At 45.0% G+C, this 22406-nt stretch overlaps 2 protein-coding genes across 3 annotated transcripts; one reads left to right on the top strand and one right to left on the bottom strand.

The window, feature by feature from the left end:
• Positions 1–12694: 12694 nt before the first annotated feature.
• On the top strand, positions 12695–16192 carry LOC142580149 (uncharacterized). The gene is made up of 3 exons (XM_075690996.1): positions 12695–12732; positions 12940–13192; positions 13512–16192. Exons 2-3 carry the CDS (start codon positions 13190–13192, stop codon positions 14589–14591), a joined length of 1083 nt encoding a protein of 360 aa, XP_075547111.1. The 5' UTR covers positions 12695–12732; positions 12940–13189; the 3' UTR covers positions 14592–16192.
• A 44-nt stretch (positions 16193–16236) lies between these two features.
• Positions 16237–19765, bottom strand: LOC142580148 (uncharacterized). 2 transcript variants are annotated; one of them, XM_075690993.1, is made up of 6 exons: positions 19396–19745; positions 18480–19334; positions 18101–18305; positions 17274–17407; positions 17031–17095; positions 16237–16638 (listed from the first exon to the last, which is right to left on the bottom strand). In XM_075690993.1, exons 2-6 carry the CDS (start codon positions 18672–18674, stop codon positions 16410–16412), a joined length of 828 nt encoding a protein of 275 aa, XP_075547108.1. In that variant the 5' UTR covers positions 18675–19334; positions 19396–19745; the 3' UTR covers positions 16237–16409. The 2 variants fall into 2 exon arrangements, with proteins under 2 accessions (XP_075547108.1, XP_075547109.1); XM_075690994.1 differs by lacking the exons at positions 16237–16638; positions 17031–17095 and having other exon boundaries at positions 17316–17888; positions 19396–19765.
• Positions 19766–22406: the final 2641 nt, after the last annotated feature.

Raw genomic sequence — 22406 nt, forward strand, 5'->3', positions numbered from 1 at the left:
GTAGCATTTTCTTCAGTCTTATAATCTAATGAAATGATCTTTTTAATACGAGTAGTTGAGTATTAGTGACACAAATTATGAGGAGTGCTTTCGTCGTCGGGCTAGTACCGGAATGTCGCTGAGGGGTCTCAAATCGTGTCGTGCATTTACCTCAATTTCTCAGTTACTAAAGCTCTGTTCGTGATTATATTGACACCTTAGACGTTCTAGAGCATTGCTTTATCACTTTAACTTGACTTTCTGGTAACCTTTAGTGTCCCTTTAAGGGCAGTAAATGACATGCATTAATTTTTTTCCAACTGGCTAATTTTTCGTACATTTTCGCGGCCCCTAAGGAGTTCAAAAACTCGGACGTGGACTGTGCAACTGACCAAGAAAATGCTTCAAATGGTCCGTGGGACGAACGAGTGGTGGAAGGAGTACAAGAACAGAAAGGACCAACGCATTGAGGAATGAACGGGAAAGGAAACGTGCTGCCGCCATTTTGAAGGAGCTTGAGCTAAAAAAAAAGAACAGTGTTGGCTGATGCCGAGATGCAAATGTCCCTCATCCAAACCGAAATAAACTCTTTAAAGCAGTGAAACACAACACTGAGGCACAGTGCGTGGGCTGAGAATATGTCAGGGGCAGTTGTGGTTGACTTACGAGCTGTTGAGAGAGAATCTCAATTGTGACAAAGTTCGGGCCTCATACCACTGAGCTTGCTATCAGTTGATAGAAATAGCTCATATTCGAAAATATTTGCTTTTGTATGCATGTCCTTTTTTATTCGTATTTGAGAATGTCCAACTCGATTTGCAATTTTTTTCGAAGACATTTTACTTGTGCATTTTGCTAACCCCTGCCTTCTATTCTCTTCTTGAATAACATAAACACTTCTCCTTAGTATTCAAATTAGATTATGTCGTTTTTCTTTAATTTTTTTTCAAATGCTTACTAGAGTGTGACAGCACCGGGCGATATGGTTTCAGCTCGTCTTGACAAAAAACATTGTTCTGCATCACTCCAGGAATTTTGCGAAGGTACTCGGGGGGGGGGAACCTGGAGAACTCGGGGAACTTGGAAATGTCAACTTGGTAGATACCAAGTTGACAAATCGCCCGCCCTCCAAACAAGGAGTGGCGACGTCATGGTCTCATAGTGACATTGCGCGATCGGTGTTAAGATGGCGCTACGGATTTTCTGCACAAAATGCAAACGTGCAACCAGAAGCGGAGCCATGACAGAGCCGACAGCAGCGCAAAAGCGGAACTATGGTGGCTAGCGGAAGGGAAAGTGCACGACGATAGGCTGGTTCTTTATTTTATGACGCCAACTTCGACGCTCGTTGCAATGGACGACCCTGAAAATGACACATTGGCTCGCGATGCTGGGCTCGACTTCAGCGATTTAAGCACTGATAAACGTGACCTGCCACTGAGGGCTCGTGCTGCCGGCATCGTTGCGTACTACTACAACGGCGGCCTCGACACCGGCTCTCCGGAGCGCTAAGGCAACGAGGACTCCAGCGATGCGACGAAGACCGTCTGGACATGCCATCGCAACTCTCAAGCACGGAGTGGTACGTACAGATGCTTGTTATTGCGTGCTGCATCGGTCGCTTAGAAACTTTACCTGGCATTCGCAATGCGCTGTTGAATCTAATTGAGACCTGCTCATTTCCTCCTTTGCGACCAGCTATGACGTGGCATATCATTTTCGTGTTTTAACGATCGAAAGCAGTTCAGGGCCAAGCCCTAAACAAGCACGATGCCTGTAGCTCAGTGTTGAATGAACCTATGATCGAGCTGTCAACAGTGCGGGATGCAGCATTTCAAATTACGTGTGTAATCTGTACCAGCTTCTTAGACTGAACGGCTTTATCATTATTTTATGGTGCGTGCATTACTGTTACTTTCACATTGCACATTACAGGTGCGAATGTGGACACTGCCAGGTGCTGGCGAACTTTCTTGAGCAGGAGTGTCTGTGCTGTCGCAAGATGGGTGCACCCGTAACTGTTGCCCAACCGCAGGGTTGCATCACGGAGCATTCGGACTTTAATGTTTTCTGTCTGAACATTGCAGTGCTCCGTGTGGCGTACCTTGAACTTCGTTCATGGGGGCACACCATGGATGATGAAGTGCACAAGTTCTTCGTTTGCACAACTTTCTTTGGACCAATGCAATAAATGTGCATAACTAAAGCACATAGCTTATTAAACAAGCAAACACGTCAGCTTCTTTAAATGCTGTTTGCCTATTCGGTTTGTTCTGGAAAGGACAAACAGAACACAAAGACACGTTTCTTTCAATATGTTAGCAGAATTAGTTTGCAAACACAGCAAGGTCAAGACTTCCAGTCGACAATTGTTTGTATCAGAAAGGAAATTTTTGTGCACATCATCTCTCTAGCTGTGTGTATGGTAGGAGAGCATATATCAGGCACGTAACCAGGGAGGCGCCCCCCCCCCCCCCTAAATGAAGCGGCATACTCTCCCTCTCCTCCTCCGGGCCACGCCACCACTCCTAAAGCGCCGTCAAATCAATCTTGAGACTTGACAGCTGTTCATCCCACCCAGTATAGAGACATTTGCCCCTGGTGCGGCGCCAAGCCCACCTTATATCACATTACATGGGAATGCGTTCAGAATCAACAATTCCTTCAAATAAAAGACCCGAGTGCGGAGCAGTGGGAGAGGGTGCTCTCCAGCAGCGACCCGAAAGTCCAGCATGGACTAGTAAGGCACGCTCGCCGAGTAGCCACCCTCAGTGGTGTCCTGGAATAGGGGCGTCGACCCTGCGCAGATGGGGAAGAAGACCGTGAAGACGGCCGACCGCATCTGCCACCGCTAATTTCTAACCAATTAGAGCAAATAAAGTTTTTCCTCCTCCTCAGCCGTCAACATTGGGCTGCTGTTACAGTATTATGGCCGAGGCATAGAAGCTATCGCTGATCGGGTCAAGGGAAAGGACACTGAACTGAGGGCGTGAAACAGATTGATATTCTCCCAGCCAAAAAATGGTGGAATGTTTTTGCCTTTCTCATTATTTCTATGTTTGTTTTGAAATCTGAAGATGCTGCTGCTAGAAAGGCCCCACTGATATCTTTTCAACGATCTACGCTTCCAGTCATCCCTAAAGATTTCGAAATTTTAATCGAACCCTGCAATAACCATTGAATCATTGTATCATAATGTATCAATCATAAGCAATATGAATGTCACCCGTTACCTCGTCTGGTTTTTCCCCTAATTGTAGAGTACTTTTCGTGGAAAAGTGACAACGGGAAACAAGAGTCGCAAAAATTGAAAAATTAAGTTATCTACTAAGGGAGAGAGTCAAGGCAACAGCCAAACAGGAAGGAGAAGCAAAAATTTACAAATTCAGCCATTGTTTGTGAAAATATTTAGGAATGAAAATATTTTTATTTAAAAAGGAAGTAGAGAAAACGCCGCTGGAAGTGGAGAATGATTCCGTGTGTTTTGAATGGCGCTTCTACGGTTATCAGTCGAGCTGCCCGACGTAGACACTTATTTGCTGTGCCTATGTGGGCGCTTTTCTAACCTTCCACGGTGGGCGCAGTACGTCTAGGACCACAGCGTCCTGGGGCCGTATTCTGTAGCGGTTCGTTTTGTAACCGGTTCCTTTTGGCTGTTGCCATTGGTCAGCGCTTCGTTGTCGTCATCCCTGTTGGGCGGGACGACAAATTTTGATGACGTCACACAGGTTGCCAATCATCAGGAAAGGAACCGGTTCCCTGCTAGGAGAGGAACCGCGGAGAAGTGGTTCGCTCGAGGGTCGCGCGCGGTGGCGAGATGATGTCGAGGGTTGCTGGGGCAACCGCGGCTGCCGGCTAGTCTCGCGCCAGCTGACGAGATGGCAATGGCGGCTCCTTTGGTTGTGCTGCTGGCGAGCGCCGAAAGTCAACGACGCGACGAGAGGCAACGATGCGACGCGTTCGGCATGGCCGAAGAAGAGTTTCGAAGGCATTTTAGGCTCTCCAAAGACATAGTGCGACGTCTTTGCGATGAGCTGGAAGGACATCTCGGACCTCAAAGATTTCGTGGTGTCGACACTACGATGAAAGTGCTGTGCGCGCTGCGGTTTTTTGCCACCGGGAGCTTTCAACAGTGCGTCGGGAATGAAGAAGCAATTGCACTGTCGCAGCCTTCGGTCAGCCGGATCATTACAGCCGTCGCCAAGGCCATTACGGTTGTGGGCAAAGAAAAAGGATGGGTTAGATTCCCATCCACAGCGCAACAGAAAGCCACCGTCAAGGAAGGCTTTCTTAGCCGTGGAAAAATTCCAGGAGTTGTAGGATGTGTGGACGGGAGTCTAATAGCCATTGTTCGCCCTAAGAAGCTCGGCCCTGGCGAAACGGAATTGTACTGGAGCCATAAAGGGTATTACGCCCTCAACTGCATGGTCGTGAGTATTGTTCATTGACAAATATTTTCGATATGTGGTTGCGTGAGTGCACGTTGTAAAAAACTTTGTTTCGTTATTTTTCAGCAATTGCCGGTAATACTTGCGTTCCTATTCGAGAAAGTAGCGTTTGTGTTGTATGTGTAATGACGACTTTGATCTTTGCAATAGAACACGGCCGCACTTTTTCAGTGCTCTCTAATCACAGTTGAATAGCCTTTTCGATGCTACAATGTAAACACATTACGCGCGACTTAAACCGGAATAGACGCCGTAGCAGTGAAGGGAGTGTTCGTCTGCGAGCGATCCTAACAGAAGACGAGCCCTTGTGATTCTTATTCGACGTAAAACTAAAGCATTGTGGCCAACAGACTGTAAACGTGAAAAGGAGCATCCCATCAATGCAAATGGTGCGAGGGAGAATGAGAATGTGTGGACACCCATTTGCTCTAGCTGTTAATACGGCACATGCTGCCAGTTCCGCGTTCTTTCGCTTGTAATAGGCACTTTGTCTGAAAAAAAAAACACAGGTGGCACTCTCTAGCAGAGTATTATACAATATGGACGGAAGAAACCAAAGGAATTATTTTGCACATTGTGTTGTGACCGCACGCCATACATGAGCATGTGTACACATGGCAACATTGCATTTGTAGGTTAAGATGACATTATTATCATGCTGATCATTAGTTCAACTGCCTACTGCGTATGTTGATATCTCCTTTTCTGTAATTGTGTTCGCTGACTGAACAGTAACTGATTGGCAAGTAGTGTTGTAAGCAAAAGGTTGTGCCAGATATTTGTTGCAATGGCATTGACACCTTCTCTTTGCTTTCCCTTATGAGGTGTGCGACGCGAAGCTGAATATCCTGGCAATTGACCCACGGTTTCCGGGATCGTGCCACGATTCTTTCGTTTGGAGGCATTCTGCATTTCGCCGCCGCCTCACTCGTGGCCTGTTACTTCATGGAGAAGTCTTGCTTGGTAAGTGCACCTAAAGTAGCAGTGCTTCTTCCACATGTAAAACATACACAGTCAAATAGTTTTGCATCCTAGCAAGCTTTAAGAAAGCGTGATTTGCTAGAAATGTGTTGTGAATGCAGCAGTACCTAATGAACCTGCAGCGACTATCGAGAGAAACAAGTCTCTCTTAAAAGGCAGATATTTGTACCAGCATGTATACAACAGCTGACATGTTATGCTGTTTATTAATTTCAATACACTGAATGCCATGTGCAGCGTTACAGGCAGGGGTGGAATTCTACAGAACACGTCGAAATGGCAGTCTTCAAGTATGGTGGAAAAGGGTTGGTGACAATGGACTCGGGGAGCTGGTCCCTGGTCACTGTCCTTGGAACAAAGGAATAAGCGTGTGCGTGAAACTTTAGGCATCGACGTTGGTGATCGGTGTAGTATATATTGTAGAATGGTGCAAGTTGCGCTATTTTTCTTTGTGTCACAATGTGTGCGATTTTTTTTTTTTGCAGCGACATGTGGTGCTGGAGTGATTAGAAAGGATCAAACGGGTAGCTCGATTTTGGGTACCTTCATGAGAAGAGGTACGAAAGGTAGAGCAAGGATCCCAGATACTGGCAGCATATTCGAGAGTAGACCTTAGAAGTGTTTTATAATATAACACTTCTGAAGAGAGAAGAGCTAATAAGTTTTAGTGGAGGATGTACATTTAGGGAGGGGCAAATGGGATGGACGGAGCAGAAAACCACGAATATGAAATAAATATTACATGTCCAACTTGACCTGAGAATGAGATTTGCAGCCAAGACAACAGGTGAAATTGGGCTTTTCTTTAAAATGAGTCGAACTTTACAACTTTCCGGGAAGGTCAATGTTTGATAGATCTTGCAACAATAAATCCAAGACCCGCTCCTGTTGTAAAAGGGCCCTGGCGTAGACTGTGTTCTTGCATTGTGCCTTAATGTATCCATTTCATTCACTGACATGCAACACTTTACAGGGACTCTGGGTACCCGCTAGAGCCATGGATCATGACTCCTGTGCCTGGTCACCCAAATCGCCTCACGGCAGAGGGGCACTATAATGAGGCACACGCATCAATGCGAAATGCCGTTGAGCGGTGCATAGGAGTCAACAGCCGCTTCCGATGCCTGCAGAGGTATTGGGTGCTCCACTACTCGCCTCAAAAAGCAGCCACTATTGTTGCAGCTTGTGCAGCGCTGCATAACCTCTGCCTTGCAGCAGGCGTGCCTCTGCCAGACAACCCAGATGACGATGGTGCACATGACGACAGCGCACAGGGGCCAGCCCAGGCACAAGTGCCGCTTCAAGTACAGGTGCCACCGCAGGCGCACCCTATACAGCCTTCTCTAGCTTTGTTTCAAAGAGGCCGTGCGGTGCGCGAATCCATAGTTGGTGTGTTTCGGCTGCCCAGAAATTTGTGCATTGCCTACCTGCAAAGTGTGCGCCGACGCATTCGCTGGCAAATGAGGAGACATGTGCTGGTGTAACATGTTTTATTTTTCTTTTCATGAAAGTAAATAGGCCGTGCACTTCAACATAACACATTGCGTGTGCTCACATGCGGCTAATCATAGTATGCTGCATACTGCAGTAGTGAAAAGCACATGATTTGTCTATGTTGAGCATGACAGATACACATGCAGTGACAAATAACCATGGGCCATTATGTTACTCCTTTGCTTTGTTCACTGTGCTTTTGAATATTGTCTCGCCAGGGAATTTTCTTTAAATAAAGGTTATTTCCAAGGTGAATGGCAACCAATCTTGCATTGTTGAATATTGATTTGCGATGCCTATTTTACTGTGCAGTATGCATTGTTCCAAAGCTGAAGATGTCTGTTCATGTGTGACACGCAAACACAGCAACTGAAATGTCGTTCAGAGCAATCTGTATAGCACGAGACATGCCAAGCACTTTTTGGAGCAGGATTTCTTTAAATAGCAGACACTCATGCTTACTACTGCTTTGTTTAAACTCAAGAGTTGCTTCAACATTGCATTTCTTGCACGCATGATTTCACATAATGCTCGTAATTGCTGCTTAACAAGGTGCAACTACGCTATAACACAATATAAACAAAATCGTGACAATGAAACATTTCTTTATTCATTGGGTACCTGCTTCGCCATTCAGGCATTACAGCAGGGAGGGTACAACTCATATAAATGAACACTCAAAATTACATTCATAAAGCATGGAAGAAATCATCATTTGAACAAATACACAGTGTCAGGTGGTAGAGTATTTCAATCTCTTATAGTACGAACATAGAAAGAGTAGCGGAAGGCGTCGCTTTTAACCCTCTATTGCATGGCGTCCCATATTTGGCACATACCGGTTACCATTCTTTTTCGTGTGTGTGAGATTCCCAGTTGAGAATGTGATACCGTCAGAGTAAATCTCATAGTTATGTGCACTTATTATGGGCAAGTGCTGCCATCTCTTGAGCGATACGCAAAACAGAGGTGAAGATTTTGGGATGCGACGTAAAACTCGGAGGGGGCAAACACGAGCAATTGTTTTTTTCTCTGAAAATTTCGACTGCAGAAACATAGAAAAATTATTTTGGCATATTTTTTGGTCTCACCAATTCAAGGCAGTTACTAGTTTTCTTAATTTTGCCTGCAACTACAGCAGAGAAACCGAAATCGATGTGTGCCATATTTGGCACAGTATGAACTTGAAATACAAAATATGGTAACGTGCTGCCATCTGTTCAATGGCCCGAAGCTGCAGGTCACTCTATCACAAGATGGAATTTTGACGATCGGTACGGTGAGGGCGAATTGTCTACCAAACAGCCGCCTGAAAAGCGAAAAGGAACTGAAATGTAAAGGACGTGGTGCTTCAGAGGCACTCACAAGCGCGATAGATGACGTGAAGTTATCGTGTGTGCGTTGATACGATAACCGCGCCGTGACATTTCTGTCGAGCTTTGTTGGGAGAGATCCAGTCCAAAAGACTAAGCGCTGGTTTACCTCCGCCAAGGTGTTTCGCGAAATTGATTGCCCCAGCGTAGTAAAGGTCCATAACAGGCACATGGGTGGTGTTGACCTGCTGCACTCACTGTTTGGACTTTACTGCATACATATCAGAGGTCGAAGAAATGGCACTTTCGAATTTTTACGCCTATGCTAGACTTATCGGTAGTAACAGCATGGGTATTGTACAGGAGGGTGCAGGAGCAGCTTAGGAGGAGACAAGTACTACCGCTGGCTCATTTAAAAGCAGAAATTGCAGAATGCCTTACCTCGCGTAAAAAGTGCCTACCCAACTAGCAACCAGGAAGGACTTCTAGTCAGGACGTCGAATTCCAGGTTCAAGTAAAAAAAAGCACAGGGACCAGCGGCCGCAATGCCACCCAAAGACGACCGGTCTGACCAAGTTGGCCACTGGCCAGAATTTGACGAGAAGAAACAAAGATGTAAGCGGCCACCTTGCACAAAAAAGTCGTTGGTAAGATAGAGGAAGTGAAACATTCATCTGTGCCTGAATGCAGCAAACAACTGTTTCATTTCATTCCCCACATCGCACTAAATAGACCACCGTCCGTGAAGTTTTGTTTTCCGCCCATGGCAGCAAGAGCGCTCAGCCATCTTCATGGTGTGCCATATTTGGCACAAAGCTTTATCTTTATTATTACAGTCGTGTTTGTTCATTCAATCAATAATGAAAGCTGAAAAAATGACTTTTCATAATTCATGCAATAGAGGGTCAAAAGGAATCTCACATATTTTTAATTTGTGATCTCGCCTTTTAGAAACATGTGGGCGGCTGAAAATACAATTACCTGGCTATACCCGTATTAGAGTGGTATATGTTATGAAGAAATTTTAATCTGAGATTTCAGCGACGGTGTTCAAGAAGATGCCAATTTAATGCTTTTTTGCTTTCTGTCATGCTAAGCATCCTGTCATAATTGCCAAGGACAAACCGAACTGCCCTGTTGTGCACTTTTTCTAGTTTATCTACAAGTTCTGTAGTATATGGATCCCAGCAAACACGCATACTCCAGTGTACTGCGCACATGTGTGAAATACAGTTGCTCCCTAAGTTTCTGTGGCAAGCTACTAAAGTTACGTTTCAAGAAACCTAATGCTCCGACAGCCTTGTTCCTAACATGAGTAACGTGTCTGTTCCACCTTAGATCAGCAGAAAAAAATACACCTAAGTATTTATATTCTGCCACTTGTTCAAGAGTAGCATTATTTATAGTGTTACAATTGCTGTCGTATGAGCGCTTCCCGGTAAAGGTGACGTGGACACTCTTTTTCTCATTCAGTGACATTTTCTATTTTTCACACCATGTGGCAATCAAATCCAAATCATGTTGTAGTGCTTGTTGGTCAGACTCGCTGTTGATGACCCTATGTACTGTACAGTCATCTGCAAACACTCTAAATATTTATTTATTTATTTACATGTACCTTACAGGCCTTCGAGAAGGCATAGTGTAAGGGGGAAATGCGGTAACATATTAGTATGGAATCGGGAAAGAAATAAACATCAGCATAATGAAAGGAGTGCGCACAGAACATGGAAAATTAATACATTAGCAAATACAATATGTAGAGCAATAACAATAAATGGTAAACAACAACATAATAGCATAATAACATTGTAAACGTTTTTACATGCTATACAGTAGTAAGTATTGTAAAAAAATTGGGAGCGCTGAAATTCTTTAACTTGTAGAAAAAAACGCAAGAAAATTACAAAAGACATGACGTGTTTAGACGGTTGAAACGGCATATCGATTGTTTAGCAGATTGTGAAATGCAGTGTGTTTAGATTGGCATGCAATGGTATCTGGTAGTGCGTTCCATAAATGGACCGCACGGGGCAAAGTTGAAAAATTAAAAGCGTGTGTGTTGCCATAAATTCGGGTGTAGCTGAACTGATTGTTCAGTCGTTGTGACATCAAGGATGCTTCTTTCAGGTTTGATAAGGTTAGGCCAACTGTGTGAACAAATCTGTGAAATAATAATCGTACAGAAGATGATATATTGTTCGGCAAGTCGTTAATGTAAATTAAAAAGAGAAGAGGCCCAAGTACACTGCCTTGAGGTACACCAGAGGTGACATCAGAGAGGCCAGAGGAAAAGTTAGCAACAACAGTGAACTGTTTGCGATTAGTAAGAAAATTACGAATCCATGATAGGGTTAGTGAGTTGAGTTTAATTGCCGAGAGCTTTGATATCAGGCGACTATGGGCTACACGATCGAATGCTTTTGAGAAATCCAAAAAGATGCAGTCAATTTGTTTATTACTGTTCATATGAAAGTGTAAGTCTGACGTGAATTCTAGTAGTTGGGTTTCACAAGAAAATCCTTTTCGGAAACCATGCTGCAAATGATGATGTAATGCCCGAAGTGGTGCCATTAATGAACAACAAGAATGTGACTTCTGGGGTACCCCAGAAGTCACAGGTACGTATTCAGAGGAACATCCGTTGAGAGCCACAGACATCCGTCTTGAGCGAAGATACTCGGCAATCCATGCGATAACCTTCTCATCCAATTTGTAAAGTCGAAGTTTAGTGATCAGTAGACTATGCGTAACGACGTCAAAAGCTTTTTTGAAATCCAGAAATATACAATCAACAATTTGTTTCTTGTCAACTGCTGAGACTAGCTCATGAGTGAATGCAACCAATTGTGTCGTACACGAAAAACCCTGCCGAAACCCATGCTGACTAGGATGAAGAAGGTTATTGTTATCAAGATGAGACATGATGCAGGTATACACATGTGCCATAACCTTACATACATACAATGCTAGTTAAGGATACTGGTCCGTAATTCTCAACTCTGTCCCTCTGTCCACTCTTATGAATTGGCACCACTCACGCTAGTTTCCAATCACCAGGAACAACGCTGTTATTTAAGGAATATTGAAATGAGCGACAGAAGTACAAAGATGCCCGAGCAATTTATGAGGAATGATGTAGGGATATCATCCGGACCACACACTTTTGTTCGTTTCAAACTCTGTAATAATCGCTCGATGCTCGTCACACTATAGGCACCCTGCAATGCAGTTTGCAGAACTGGCCGTGCCATCTGGCGGCCGAAGCAAGAAGCGTGAAGGCGTTCCAGGCGATCGCGCGCGCGCTTTGCTGCCATTGTCTTCGTTGTTCAGCGTGCGCTTTTAGAGCTTGTCTTTCGCACCCGAAAGAGAACCTGTGCGCCTGTTGAAGGTCCGATGGCGTCATTGGACTCGTGTGATCAGGCCCCTGCCAAAGCTGTGAAGAGGAAAAGTGGGCGGAGGTACTGCTCTGTAAAAGACTCACAGTCATGAAGGGACGCCAGGCGTAAGGCTGTACAGCTTTCCGTCGCAGCCTTGGGAGAAGACGCGAAGGCAAAAATGGATTATCGCTGTGCGACGAGTCAAGTAAGTGAATTCCTATTTGTAAACGGAAATCGCTGCATATTACGCAAGCATACAAGGACGATGTTCATTTTTCAGTTCGCGGCAATCAGTTAACAGATTGATGACCAGTGTGCGGGGGTTTTCACGAGGCGGTTGCTTATGTTCACTGTTTGGTCAGTTTCGCGGTTTGTAGGTCGATAACCTTTCGATTGAAATTGCAGGCATAGTACTGAGGAAATAAAGAAAGCGCAGTATGACATTTGGCAATAGTTTGAGACGCACTGTGCTCAGTCTTGTGGCGTCTGTTTCTTGAGAATGATGATCAAACTGCTCGTAGGCGTGCTCATCGCAAGTAATGAGGAACTGCATCTTCAACGGGAGCCATCCTCCGTATTGGTCGTGCTTTATTTTGTTTCGATGCTACATGCTGTTCGCGGCGGTGTCGTACGTGGTTGACTCTGGCGGACAAGAAACGCCAAACGACCTGCGCTGTCATGCGCTTTTCCTGCCCGCCGACCACTTCGCGATTTATCTATGTGATTTATCCCGAACTGCTGTATTGGTACATAATCTGATCTACATTAACCATAACGAAAAGTTATTGCGACACAAGCTGGGCAGAAAGTGTATGAGGTGCGTCAGGTTAGTAATACATAGAGAAATAATTTGTATGTGCAGCGTGTTTTCCTGTTGTTTTAATCACGACCCTTTCGTTGATTGACCCTACTACACCTGTTGCAGCAGATTGATGGTAATTGCTCATGTCTTACTTATTTCAGTTTTGGAGACTCCTCAGATTGGCAGCCTAATCGGGATTCTAGGGTGTGCTCGAAACATTTCGTGAATGGCGAGAAGAGCACAATTGAAAGCCATCCAGGCTATGTACCTACAATTTTTCCAGTAGTGTACAAGAGGTCCACTTCACCTACTACTAAGCTGACTAGATTTAGTAGGTAAGCTTCTCTCTGATGTCCTATTTGGGTTTTCGTTTGCGTCAGAAGCTGCGATTGTGTAATATGTTCAGTCTTTTCCCATTTAGCTTCGCCATGGAGCAGTTGGTCTCTACTAATAAATGTGAATGCATGCATGTAGATGTGCCCAGTGCAAAAGACGTGTACTGACAAGGTTCAGTGGCATTCAAGCTTCTGTAAAATGTGCAGGTGGAAGCAGCGGCATTCTAGATCGTCTGCTCCTTCTGCTGCCCCTTCATCACCTGCTACTCCTGCGTCAGCCGCTGTCTCTGGATCAGCTCCTCCCCACACAGCCGAGACAGTAGGAACCAGTGGTACCAGCGGCCTTGCGACAGCCGACCTAGCAACTGGTACAAACCTGTTGTACGAGGGGAGCTCGTCAGAGGACTTAGGTCTACTTGCCACTGTTGCTGCTGGGCATTGCACTGCAGTAAAATCCATGGTAAGCTTCTGAAAATTTTGGAACCTGAAGTTGAATGCCTGCATGTGAACAGCAAAATGTTTTTGTTCTTATACCATGCTGAGTTGCGTCTCCCCGTGTAGCATAGGCAGCAAATTCACAGTGTTGTACTCTTATTGCTCATCCCCTTCTCATTTTTCAGTGCAACATTTGGTGCACAAAATGTGACATCATATTTCTGGAGAGGCTAGTTTGAGAAGTTTGTTTACTGCCAATAAATTTGTATGTTATGACTGATGAAAGTGAGGTGGCCGCTGTAAACTAGCATGTATTTATTCATCTTTACTGCAATTTTACACAGGAAACACAGACTGAAGGGACAAGCACATCAAGCAAGAATTTCACAGTGTTCATGTGTCTCATCAATGAATCAGGGGCATCAACTCAAGTGAAACATCTTGAGACATGCGACAGCAGTGTGCAACACAAGCCAGAGGTTTGTAGCAGGCACAGTGGCTCTGACTACAGAACCAGCTACTTCTCTGGCTATGACAGCGTCGCTAAATCCACAAACGCATTGCAAGACCTATGCAATGTAAGCAAAGTAGTGTTTGCAATGCTTCTGAGCATACTTCCGCCTTCATCAGAGCGAAAATGTGATGTCAATGCTGAAAATAGGCTTCTTTTATTTCTTATGAAGTTAAAGCTTGGAATCAGCTACTCATCACTGGCTATTCTTTTTTCTGTAAGCGAAACGTCAGCATCACGGCATTTCAAGAGTGTTCTAAAGACACTCGCTGTGGCAACCAAACAATGGATTTTTCGTCCCCCATCAAGAGTGATTGAGGCCACGATGCCTGACAGTTTTAAGGTGCATTATCCTGGCTGTACAATGATTATTGATTGCACTGAAATACGTACAGAGCAGCCACCAACTGTGCAACAAGAACGAGTCTTGTACTCAAATTACAAAGGGTCATATACACTGAAGTTTTTAGTGGCTGTAACACCAGGAGGGATGATCTGCTTTTGTTCAAAAGCCTATGGTGGTAGACTGTCCGATGCTCACGTTACAGTCGATTCTGGGTTCCTAGACCTTGTTCAATCAGGGGATACCATTCTTGCCGATAAGGGATTCCCAGGCATCCAAACAGTTCTAGGAAACCAGAATGCTGTCCTAGTTATGCCTCCATTTCTCCATGCCTCTCAGTTTTCATCAGAGGAGGTGCGGGACACATACAATATCGCGCAAGTGTGGATACATGTTGAACGAATGATTCAGAGGATCAAAATCTATAACATCTTGAACAACAAGGTACCAACCGAGCTTATCCCATGTATGAATGATGTCTTTCATGTCTGCTGTGTGCTAGCTAACCTGCAGCTCCCAATAATTAAGCGCAAAGAACAGCCACAGTCATCTGCCATATCTGCATCATGAGCTATTCACTGGCCTCACTCAGGGTTACATGAAACAAAACTAACGATAGTTAGGGGGGAGCCTCAGTCCGCTATCCAATGTTTCAACAAGAGTACTTGCCTTGATCTGGACTCACTGGGGTTGCAAAGGTCATCTTGTTGAGATGTTAGCTGGCAGACGGAGCCTTCTAATATTTCTTTCCCATGTTGCTCAGGTTTTGTCTGCTGTTTGTCTGCCATTGGTGCTCACTTTGGATTATTATTTTTTTTTGGTTGGTGATCAATGTCCTGAAGCAACTTTAGCTATCAGAAACAACATAACAGAGGGCTTTGGGAAAATGTCACCCATGTGGCGAGCACATAGATATGTCTTGCATTTCACCTCCATCAGTATACTGTATTCGTGGCTGGGGTCAGATTATTGGTTCGGACATGCCTCTGAATATTTAGTATTCATGGTTTACGGCTTATGGGGTTTAACGTCCCAAAAAGACTCAGGCTATGAAAGATGCCGTAGTGGAGGGCTCCGGATAATTGCGACCACCTGGGGTTCTTTAATGTGCACACCTAGAAATGCGGTACCTCATGGATGTTGGTATCCACACTTTTTTGCAGTGTTATCATGAACTGCTCTATGTTCAAAGCCTTTGCTTCATGGTTGGCCATTAGTACATATATGTAGTTCTTTCCAGGCCTCATAGATGTATTTCAACATTAGTGCATCCCACATATCTGCGTAGTGCGTGACAGTAATGCTTTCTTGTTACATCATCATATGTACCACAAAATACATGCTGCCCTGCCTTATGTTCTCATAGCAAGCTATAAATCATTTCACTGTATTTTGCTTAAATGAACTGCTGGTAGGTCATGTGAAAGTTGCTTTGCATTCAGCTATTGCCCATTATGAACCACAACACTAGTGCAGACAACTGGGTCAAGGAATGTAGCTTTGTGGCATGCGACAGTGGATACTGGCAGATTTTTTTTTCTTGTCAATTTGTGTTCATGATTTGAATTTTGCTTTTTGTACATTGTCCGCAATGGAGTGTTCATACTTTTTGCTTGTATTATATTGTATGTGTTTGCACGTATACATTTTAATTATATGTTTTGTACATATAACTAGAATACCGGAGTGCAAACTTAAGTAATGCTTGAGTTTCGCAAAGTGTCACATGGGGGATATCTGTGCAACACGCATGCATGAAGCCTGGAAACTGGCACCTCCCAGCACTTCTGCACCTGCTCACTAGTTTATGTGTATCAGTCATGTGTTGTAGCTAGAAATGGACGACTCTGTACTAGTGTGTGGTGGTTTAATTGTTTCTGTGTTTGCGTTGTCCTTATATTTGATATGAATTCTTAGTATCCTGCTCTGGATAAAAATGCCTTTTTGCCTGTTTCAAGCAGTTCTTTGCGATTCCACTAATGTAGAATACAGCTAAATAGCTGCAAAAAGCATGCTGTTCTATTCATGTATTTAGTGCAACTGCTTATGTTACCTTCACATGAAGTGGGAGAAGTGGTACACAATGGTCATATTTTCTACCATTGTCAACTATATATGAATAAATCTGACATTGAATGTTGCACACCACGAGTACAAAATGTGAACTGTTTTCTTCCATTATGTGTGGCAAGCAAAGTCTGGCACTACATGCAGATCCAAATGAACACATTTTATTTTGCTGCAGCAGGCAGAAGCCAGCTGAAAAAAAACTTCTCAAGGCCTGGTATCGCCTCTTGCAGAAAGGAGTCATCCCTGCCAACATGAATAGTTATGTGTTCTTTCTTCGAGTAGACAAAAAAAAACATTTCGTTACATTCAGCAAGTACATTAAAATTTGCACTTGGGTGTAATATCTGTGCGACTTCTTAAGTTTCGGATCACTGCAGGTCCCCTGAATGTATTCAAGGATGCTCTTCCCTGAGCTGTTGAACATCTCATTTTGTTTGCACTTGTGCGGACACTTGATCTCGAGAAGGTATGTTTTTCCTGCCAAACAAAATATACCATCTGGGCTGCCACACAGCCAAGGCTGGTCGGGGTGGATGAGCAGACCCATCTGAAATAATTTGCAATTATGTTACAGTCAGACACAACAGGTTCTCGAGGAATATGTGTCTTGTCAAAGCCTTTCATAATAACGGCCAAGTAAGATACTAGTCTTTCAATCTCTTCAAAGCTTAATGCACGAGCAAGTCTAATGCAACTCAGTTCCCCAACGCGCATCGTATTTCAGTGGCACAGGCCAGAGCATCTTTTTAATCATCAATCATTATAAACCAAACATCTGCCCTATCATCATCATAAACCGAACATCTGTCCCATGTTGAAGTCTGCAATGCTAAAAGGCCTGCCAGTAATCAGGTTTTATTTTTTTGCTTTGACAGTTTTTTCCCTTCTCAATTGATTATTAATTGCACAGCGCGAAGGCTCGACAAAGTATACACTCACCTCCACAACTTCAACACTTTGTTGACGCTCGAACTCCATCCGAGCCAGGGGCTCAGTGCGAAGACCTGTGGTTGAGTAAAGAATATAAAAATATTGTTTTCATACTGTCATTGTCAGCCATTGAATATACGGCACTCAAAACAAGAATCAAAGGAAGTGGGAACCATTGTAAGTATCTGTTCATAGCTTCTTCATTATTTTTTGCTGTGTATTAGACGAAAAAATTTACAACTGTATACATACCATATGCCGTAGCCTCGGAAGAAAATGCCCTCGCATGCAGGATGGCCCTCGCAACTTCCTCAGGACTCCGTCGAGCGTGAAGTACTGTGTGCCCAGTAGTGCTGCTGATTCGGAATCTTTTTTCTTTGTGCCACCTAAGTCAGAGTTCAGATACCCAAAGCCAGAAACATGAAGTAATCGTGTACCTACTTCACAGGTGAGCAACAATGTCCGCTGTCACTGTTTCATACCTGACACAGCTTGACTGGCCCATGGTCGCCACACACAGATCAGCTAATGACCCACAGGCAATATTTGCATTGTAAAAGGCTTTCTGCTGCTGCGTCATCCCCTCAATGTGGTCTGTTGGCTTAACAATTTGCTTCGGATACATGCCAAACACCTGCAGCTCGTGTAATGCCTTGCAAGGTGCAGGAAGCAGCTGGGTAATTTTTTGCAGCTGTAACAACTGCTTGGCTTTCTTCTCTGCTTCAATGGAGTCCAAATCTGCCTCGCTCTTAGCCATCTCTGCCAGTGTTTCAGTGAATGGCGAAACAATGCCCGGAAAGTACTCCAGGGCATAAAATGGGGACAGTTCTGCTGGCTTTCTATTCCCTACAAAGGGGCTGTTGTAGTCTGCGAGCAAGAATTGCGAAATTCACTACATATTAGAGAATTCAGATGTAGTGGCTACTCAGTGTGTCGAGCGCAGAACCACATAAAAAGTGATAGCTAGAAACGCGATAGTCAGAATAAAGATGCAATAACAGATATTACGGTTTGCAAGGAAGGCGTACGGTGACAACAGTTGAGTCATGCAAGCAATGCTGTAGCCAAAAGAATCATACCTCCAAACAGTTCTCCAATGCTGGCCTTGTCGTTCAGCAGTGGCTTCCCTGCAGGCTTTCCCCATGTTTGTGGCGCACTCGTGCAAGATGCGTGATTGAATTCGTTTAAATAAAAAGCAACTGCGGCACAATGCTTGCAGTTTCCCATGCTGCCGTACCGACAAGTGCACACGCCGCTCTCAATTTTCCGCGGCTGCATCGTCAGCTGCGAGTTGAAATCGAGAGAAAAGGTAGCTCAGGCACAGTGCGAAATCAAATAACGACAAGTGACGTCTTAACGAACGCCAGCAATTGACTGTGCATGCTTTTCTCAACCCTTGATTAAATGCGAGCTAATATCACATGCGTACAGCTAGGCCACGTTGTTTTATTTACTTACCTTGAGACCAACCTCGTACATGTGCTTGCTCTGTTGGGAAAGGCATTTCGCGGAGACGTCAGTTTCGTCCACTTCGCGGACCCCGTACACATGATTGTTTTCAAACAAGCGGCGTCCTTTCCGCAGTATAGATGGCCGAAAGTGTTGGTCGAGGCCGTCAACCGACTTGAAGTCGCAATGCAGAACCCGCGACATCGCGGGTGTTGGCGGTCTCTCACTGGATGCTCACAAGCGATAATGGCAAATCCAAGAGTGAAGGTTGCTGCAAACGTAGCGGACGATGTCCACAGAAAAAGCTGGCGCGTTGCACCGTTCAGAAGCGTTGAAATCACGGATACGCGAACCACAGGAAGCAATACCGGCAATGCAAGCACGGCGGCAACAACGAACGGAGCGCCTTCGTGTTTGGCGACACCTCCGTTGGTGGCGCAGATGGCAGCGCGCTGGTGGCGCCGCCCGACGATTGGAGGGTGCCTATATACAACCTCAGACATTTCGCCGGCTCCGACCGGAAAATCAACTCTATTAACCCCACTAATGTTTGAATGAGTAGACAGAAATACTGATGAAAAGTATTTAACAAAAAAGTCGACCTTGATGCAAGCGATAGTAAATAGCTTGACGATTTCCGCTCAAGCTCGGGCCATCTTCTGTGTGGCAACACTAGCGCGCGACCACACATCAGCCATAATGGCGGTGACTGAGCGAATCGCGACAGCACGTCGACTTGGCGTTGACCTATTGAAACCCATGCGCCTGATGTTCACCTCTTCGTCGGGCTCAAAGAACGGCGGGCAGACTCCGATGGCGCTCGCCCGCCCTCGCGGTCCGGGCAGGCTGCCTCCTCCGGTTCCTCTGTGATTAACACGTTTGTTAGAATATGGTGCGCAAAAGCTCCGTCAACAAGTGTGCTTACCTGCTTTCGGCGTGCAAGGCGGCTGCATCACGGCGGGCGTTATACACGTCTTCCTTCCACACGCCGCGCCATTGGGCTGCAGTTTTCACTGTCGGGCCCTCAGCGTTCAGCAAGGCAGTCACTTGCTGCCAGAGCTCCTCCTTGCGCGCCGCCGTCAGCTGTTGACCCAGCACACACGACGCCTTCGCAAGGTAGAGGTGCTCTTCAACAAATGACATGAGTATATCGCACTGCCTCGCTGAAACATGAGGACCCAGCCACCTAACCTGCTGCGAGGACATCGTTTCGGATTCGGCGCACAAACTGGCAAGTCCAAAACGTAAAAGAGAGGCAACTTGTTTGGATGGATGGATGGATGTTATGAGCGTCCCCTTTGGAATGGGGCGGTGGGTTGCGCCACCAAGCTCTTGCTACTATGCTGCCTAATATCCTACCTAGGTTAACCAATGAAAAAAGAAAAGAGAAAAAAAAAACACTGAACTACCACGTCCAAATTTTCTGATCCCCTATTGCGAACTGTGTTTTTGTACGTCTCCGTCTTTTGTCGTTTCCCTACTTTTCTTCCACCAATCCTCCAATCGCCTCTTACTAATGTCTATTGCGGACCTGTTTGCTTTACCACTGCTCCCGCTGAACCCAAGGGTTTCAAGGAGGCCAGTGGTGCCTAAATCGGCCGCTGGGTAGATGTCTTCACATTCTAATAAAATATGCTCCGTCGTTTCCCTAGCTTTACCGCAGCAAGCACATGCTTCTTCTTCCTTCTTATATCTCGCTTTATAGGTGCGTGTTCTAAGGCATCCCGATCTCGCTTCGAAAAGTAATGAGCTTCCCTTTGAGTTATCATAAATGGTTTCTTTCCTGATTTCGTTTTTTCCTCTTAAGTAGTTACTCATGGCAGGTTTCTTTTCCATTGCCGCCACCCATGAGAATTATTCAGCCTCTCTGACTTTCCGCTTGACCTTCTTTGTTGCTGTGTTGCCCACCCCACAGGCCGCATACTTGCTGGTAAGCTTCCTAGTTCTTTTCCTCCACTGTGAATCAATGTTTTGCCTGTACAGATACCTGAACACTCTCCCAGCCCATTTACTTTCTTCCATATTCCTCAGCCGTTCTTCATACTCAATTTTACTGCGAGCTTCCCTCACTTCAAAACTAGTCCAGCCCATATCCCCCTGCACAGCTTCATTTGTAGTCTTCCCGTGAGCGCCCAATGCGAGGCGAACCACTGACCTTTGGTTCCCGTCGAGCCCTGATTGTACCCCTGATTTAAAGCAAACAACCGCATTTCCAAAAGTAAGTCCTGGAACCATTACCCCTTTCCACATACCTCGGAGGACCTCGTACCTATTGTATCCCCATAGCGATCTGTGCTTCATTATGGCTGCATTTCTCTTCCCCTTGACTGTTATGGTTTTTTCCTGTGTTTCCATATATCCATTGCCTTCGTTTATCCTTATACCAAGGTATTTATATTCTCTTACCCGAGGTATTTCTTGGCCCTTTATCTCCACTGTCTGTTCACTGTTTTCATTGAATACCATAACACCTGATTTTCTAACACCAAATTTCAAACCTAAATTGTTGCCTTCCTGTCCACAGATATTAGCCAGACACCCGCCGTGGTTGCTCAGTGGCTATGGTGTTGGGCTGCTGAGCACGAGGTCGCGGGATCGAATCCCGGCCACGGCGGCCGCATTTCGATGGGGGCGAAATGCGAAAACACCCGTGTGCTTAGATTTAGGTGCACGTTAAAGAACCCCAGGTGGTCAAAATTTCCGGGGTCCTCCACTACGGCGTGCCTCATAATCAGAAAGTGGTTTTGGCACGTAAAACCCCAAATATTATATTAGCCAGACGTTGCAAATCACTTTGCTTGTTAGCGAGCAACACAATGTCGTCCGCATAAAATAAACCTGGGAGTTGCTGTTCTATTACTGTACCTGCCTGTTTGTATGAGAGATTAAACCTGATATTACTTACTTCTAGCGCCCTCTCCATCCTCACCATGTACATCATAAACAGCAGCGGGGATAACGGGCACCCCTGCCTCAGTCCCTTGTTGATTTGAACTTTCTCCGCGCTTCTCATCCCTTCCCATTCTACGCAAACGGTATTTTCTAGGTAAATCTCTCTCAAAAGCTGTAAACAATCGTTTCCTAAGCCTTCCCCTTCCAGAATATCCCACAAAATGTTGCGGTCTACGTTGTCGTATGCTCCTTTAATGTCCAAAAAGGCCACATACAACGGTCTGCCTTCTGCTTTTGATATTTCGATACACTGAGTAAGAACAAACAAGTTATCATCCAAACGCCTACCTATTCTAAAGCCATTCTGAAGCTCTCCCAAAATGCCATTATTCTCTGCCCATGCTTGAAGCTTTAATTTGATTGCCTGCATTGCTAGCCTGTATATTACCGATGTAGTGGTCAACGGTCTATACGAGTGAATGCTGTCTTTCTCCCCCTTACCTTTATAAATTAAATTCATTCTACTTTGTCACCAACTGTCTGGTATTCGTCTGGTATACGTTTGCATAACATATGGCACACCACCTAGCGACTAAATAAGAAAACAACAAAAATAAAATTACAACTCCCAGTAGCGGTCTGCGCCGCAAGCTCACATCTATTACTGAAAATATATTTGCAAGTGTTCTATACACACCAACGTTTTTTTATCAAACCAGCAACATCCTTCATTTGCTATACCGTCCCCCAAGTACAAACAAAAATGATGACGTGCTCTTCCGGCAGACCGCCGCTCGTTGATTGGTTCCCCTCACGCCGCCCCGTTCCACTCCTTCTCCGAGTGACGTAATCCTGACGTAACAGCTAAAAGGAACCGGTTCCAAAACGAACTGCTACAGAACACGGCCCAGCTTGAAAAGATTTGAAATGTTGTTGCGGGTTGGCCTAAATATTTGCTAATGTTGCTGCATAATATGAGCTACACAAGTTTCTATCCATATTTTACAATACTCAAGCTATTTCAAAAGTAGCCAAAAAAGTAGC

The sequence above is a fragment of the Dermacentor variabilis genome, chromosome 4 (assembly GCF_050947875.1).
Source record: "Dermacentor variabilis isolate Ectoservices chromosome 4, ASM5094787v1, whole genome shotgun sequence".
Classification (NCBI taxonomy): Eukaryota; Metazoa; Arthropoda; class Arachnida; order Ixodida; family Ixodidae; genus Dermacentor; species Dermacentor variabilis.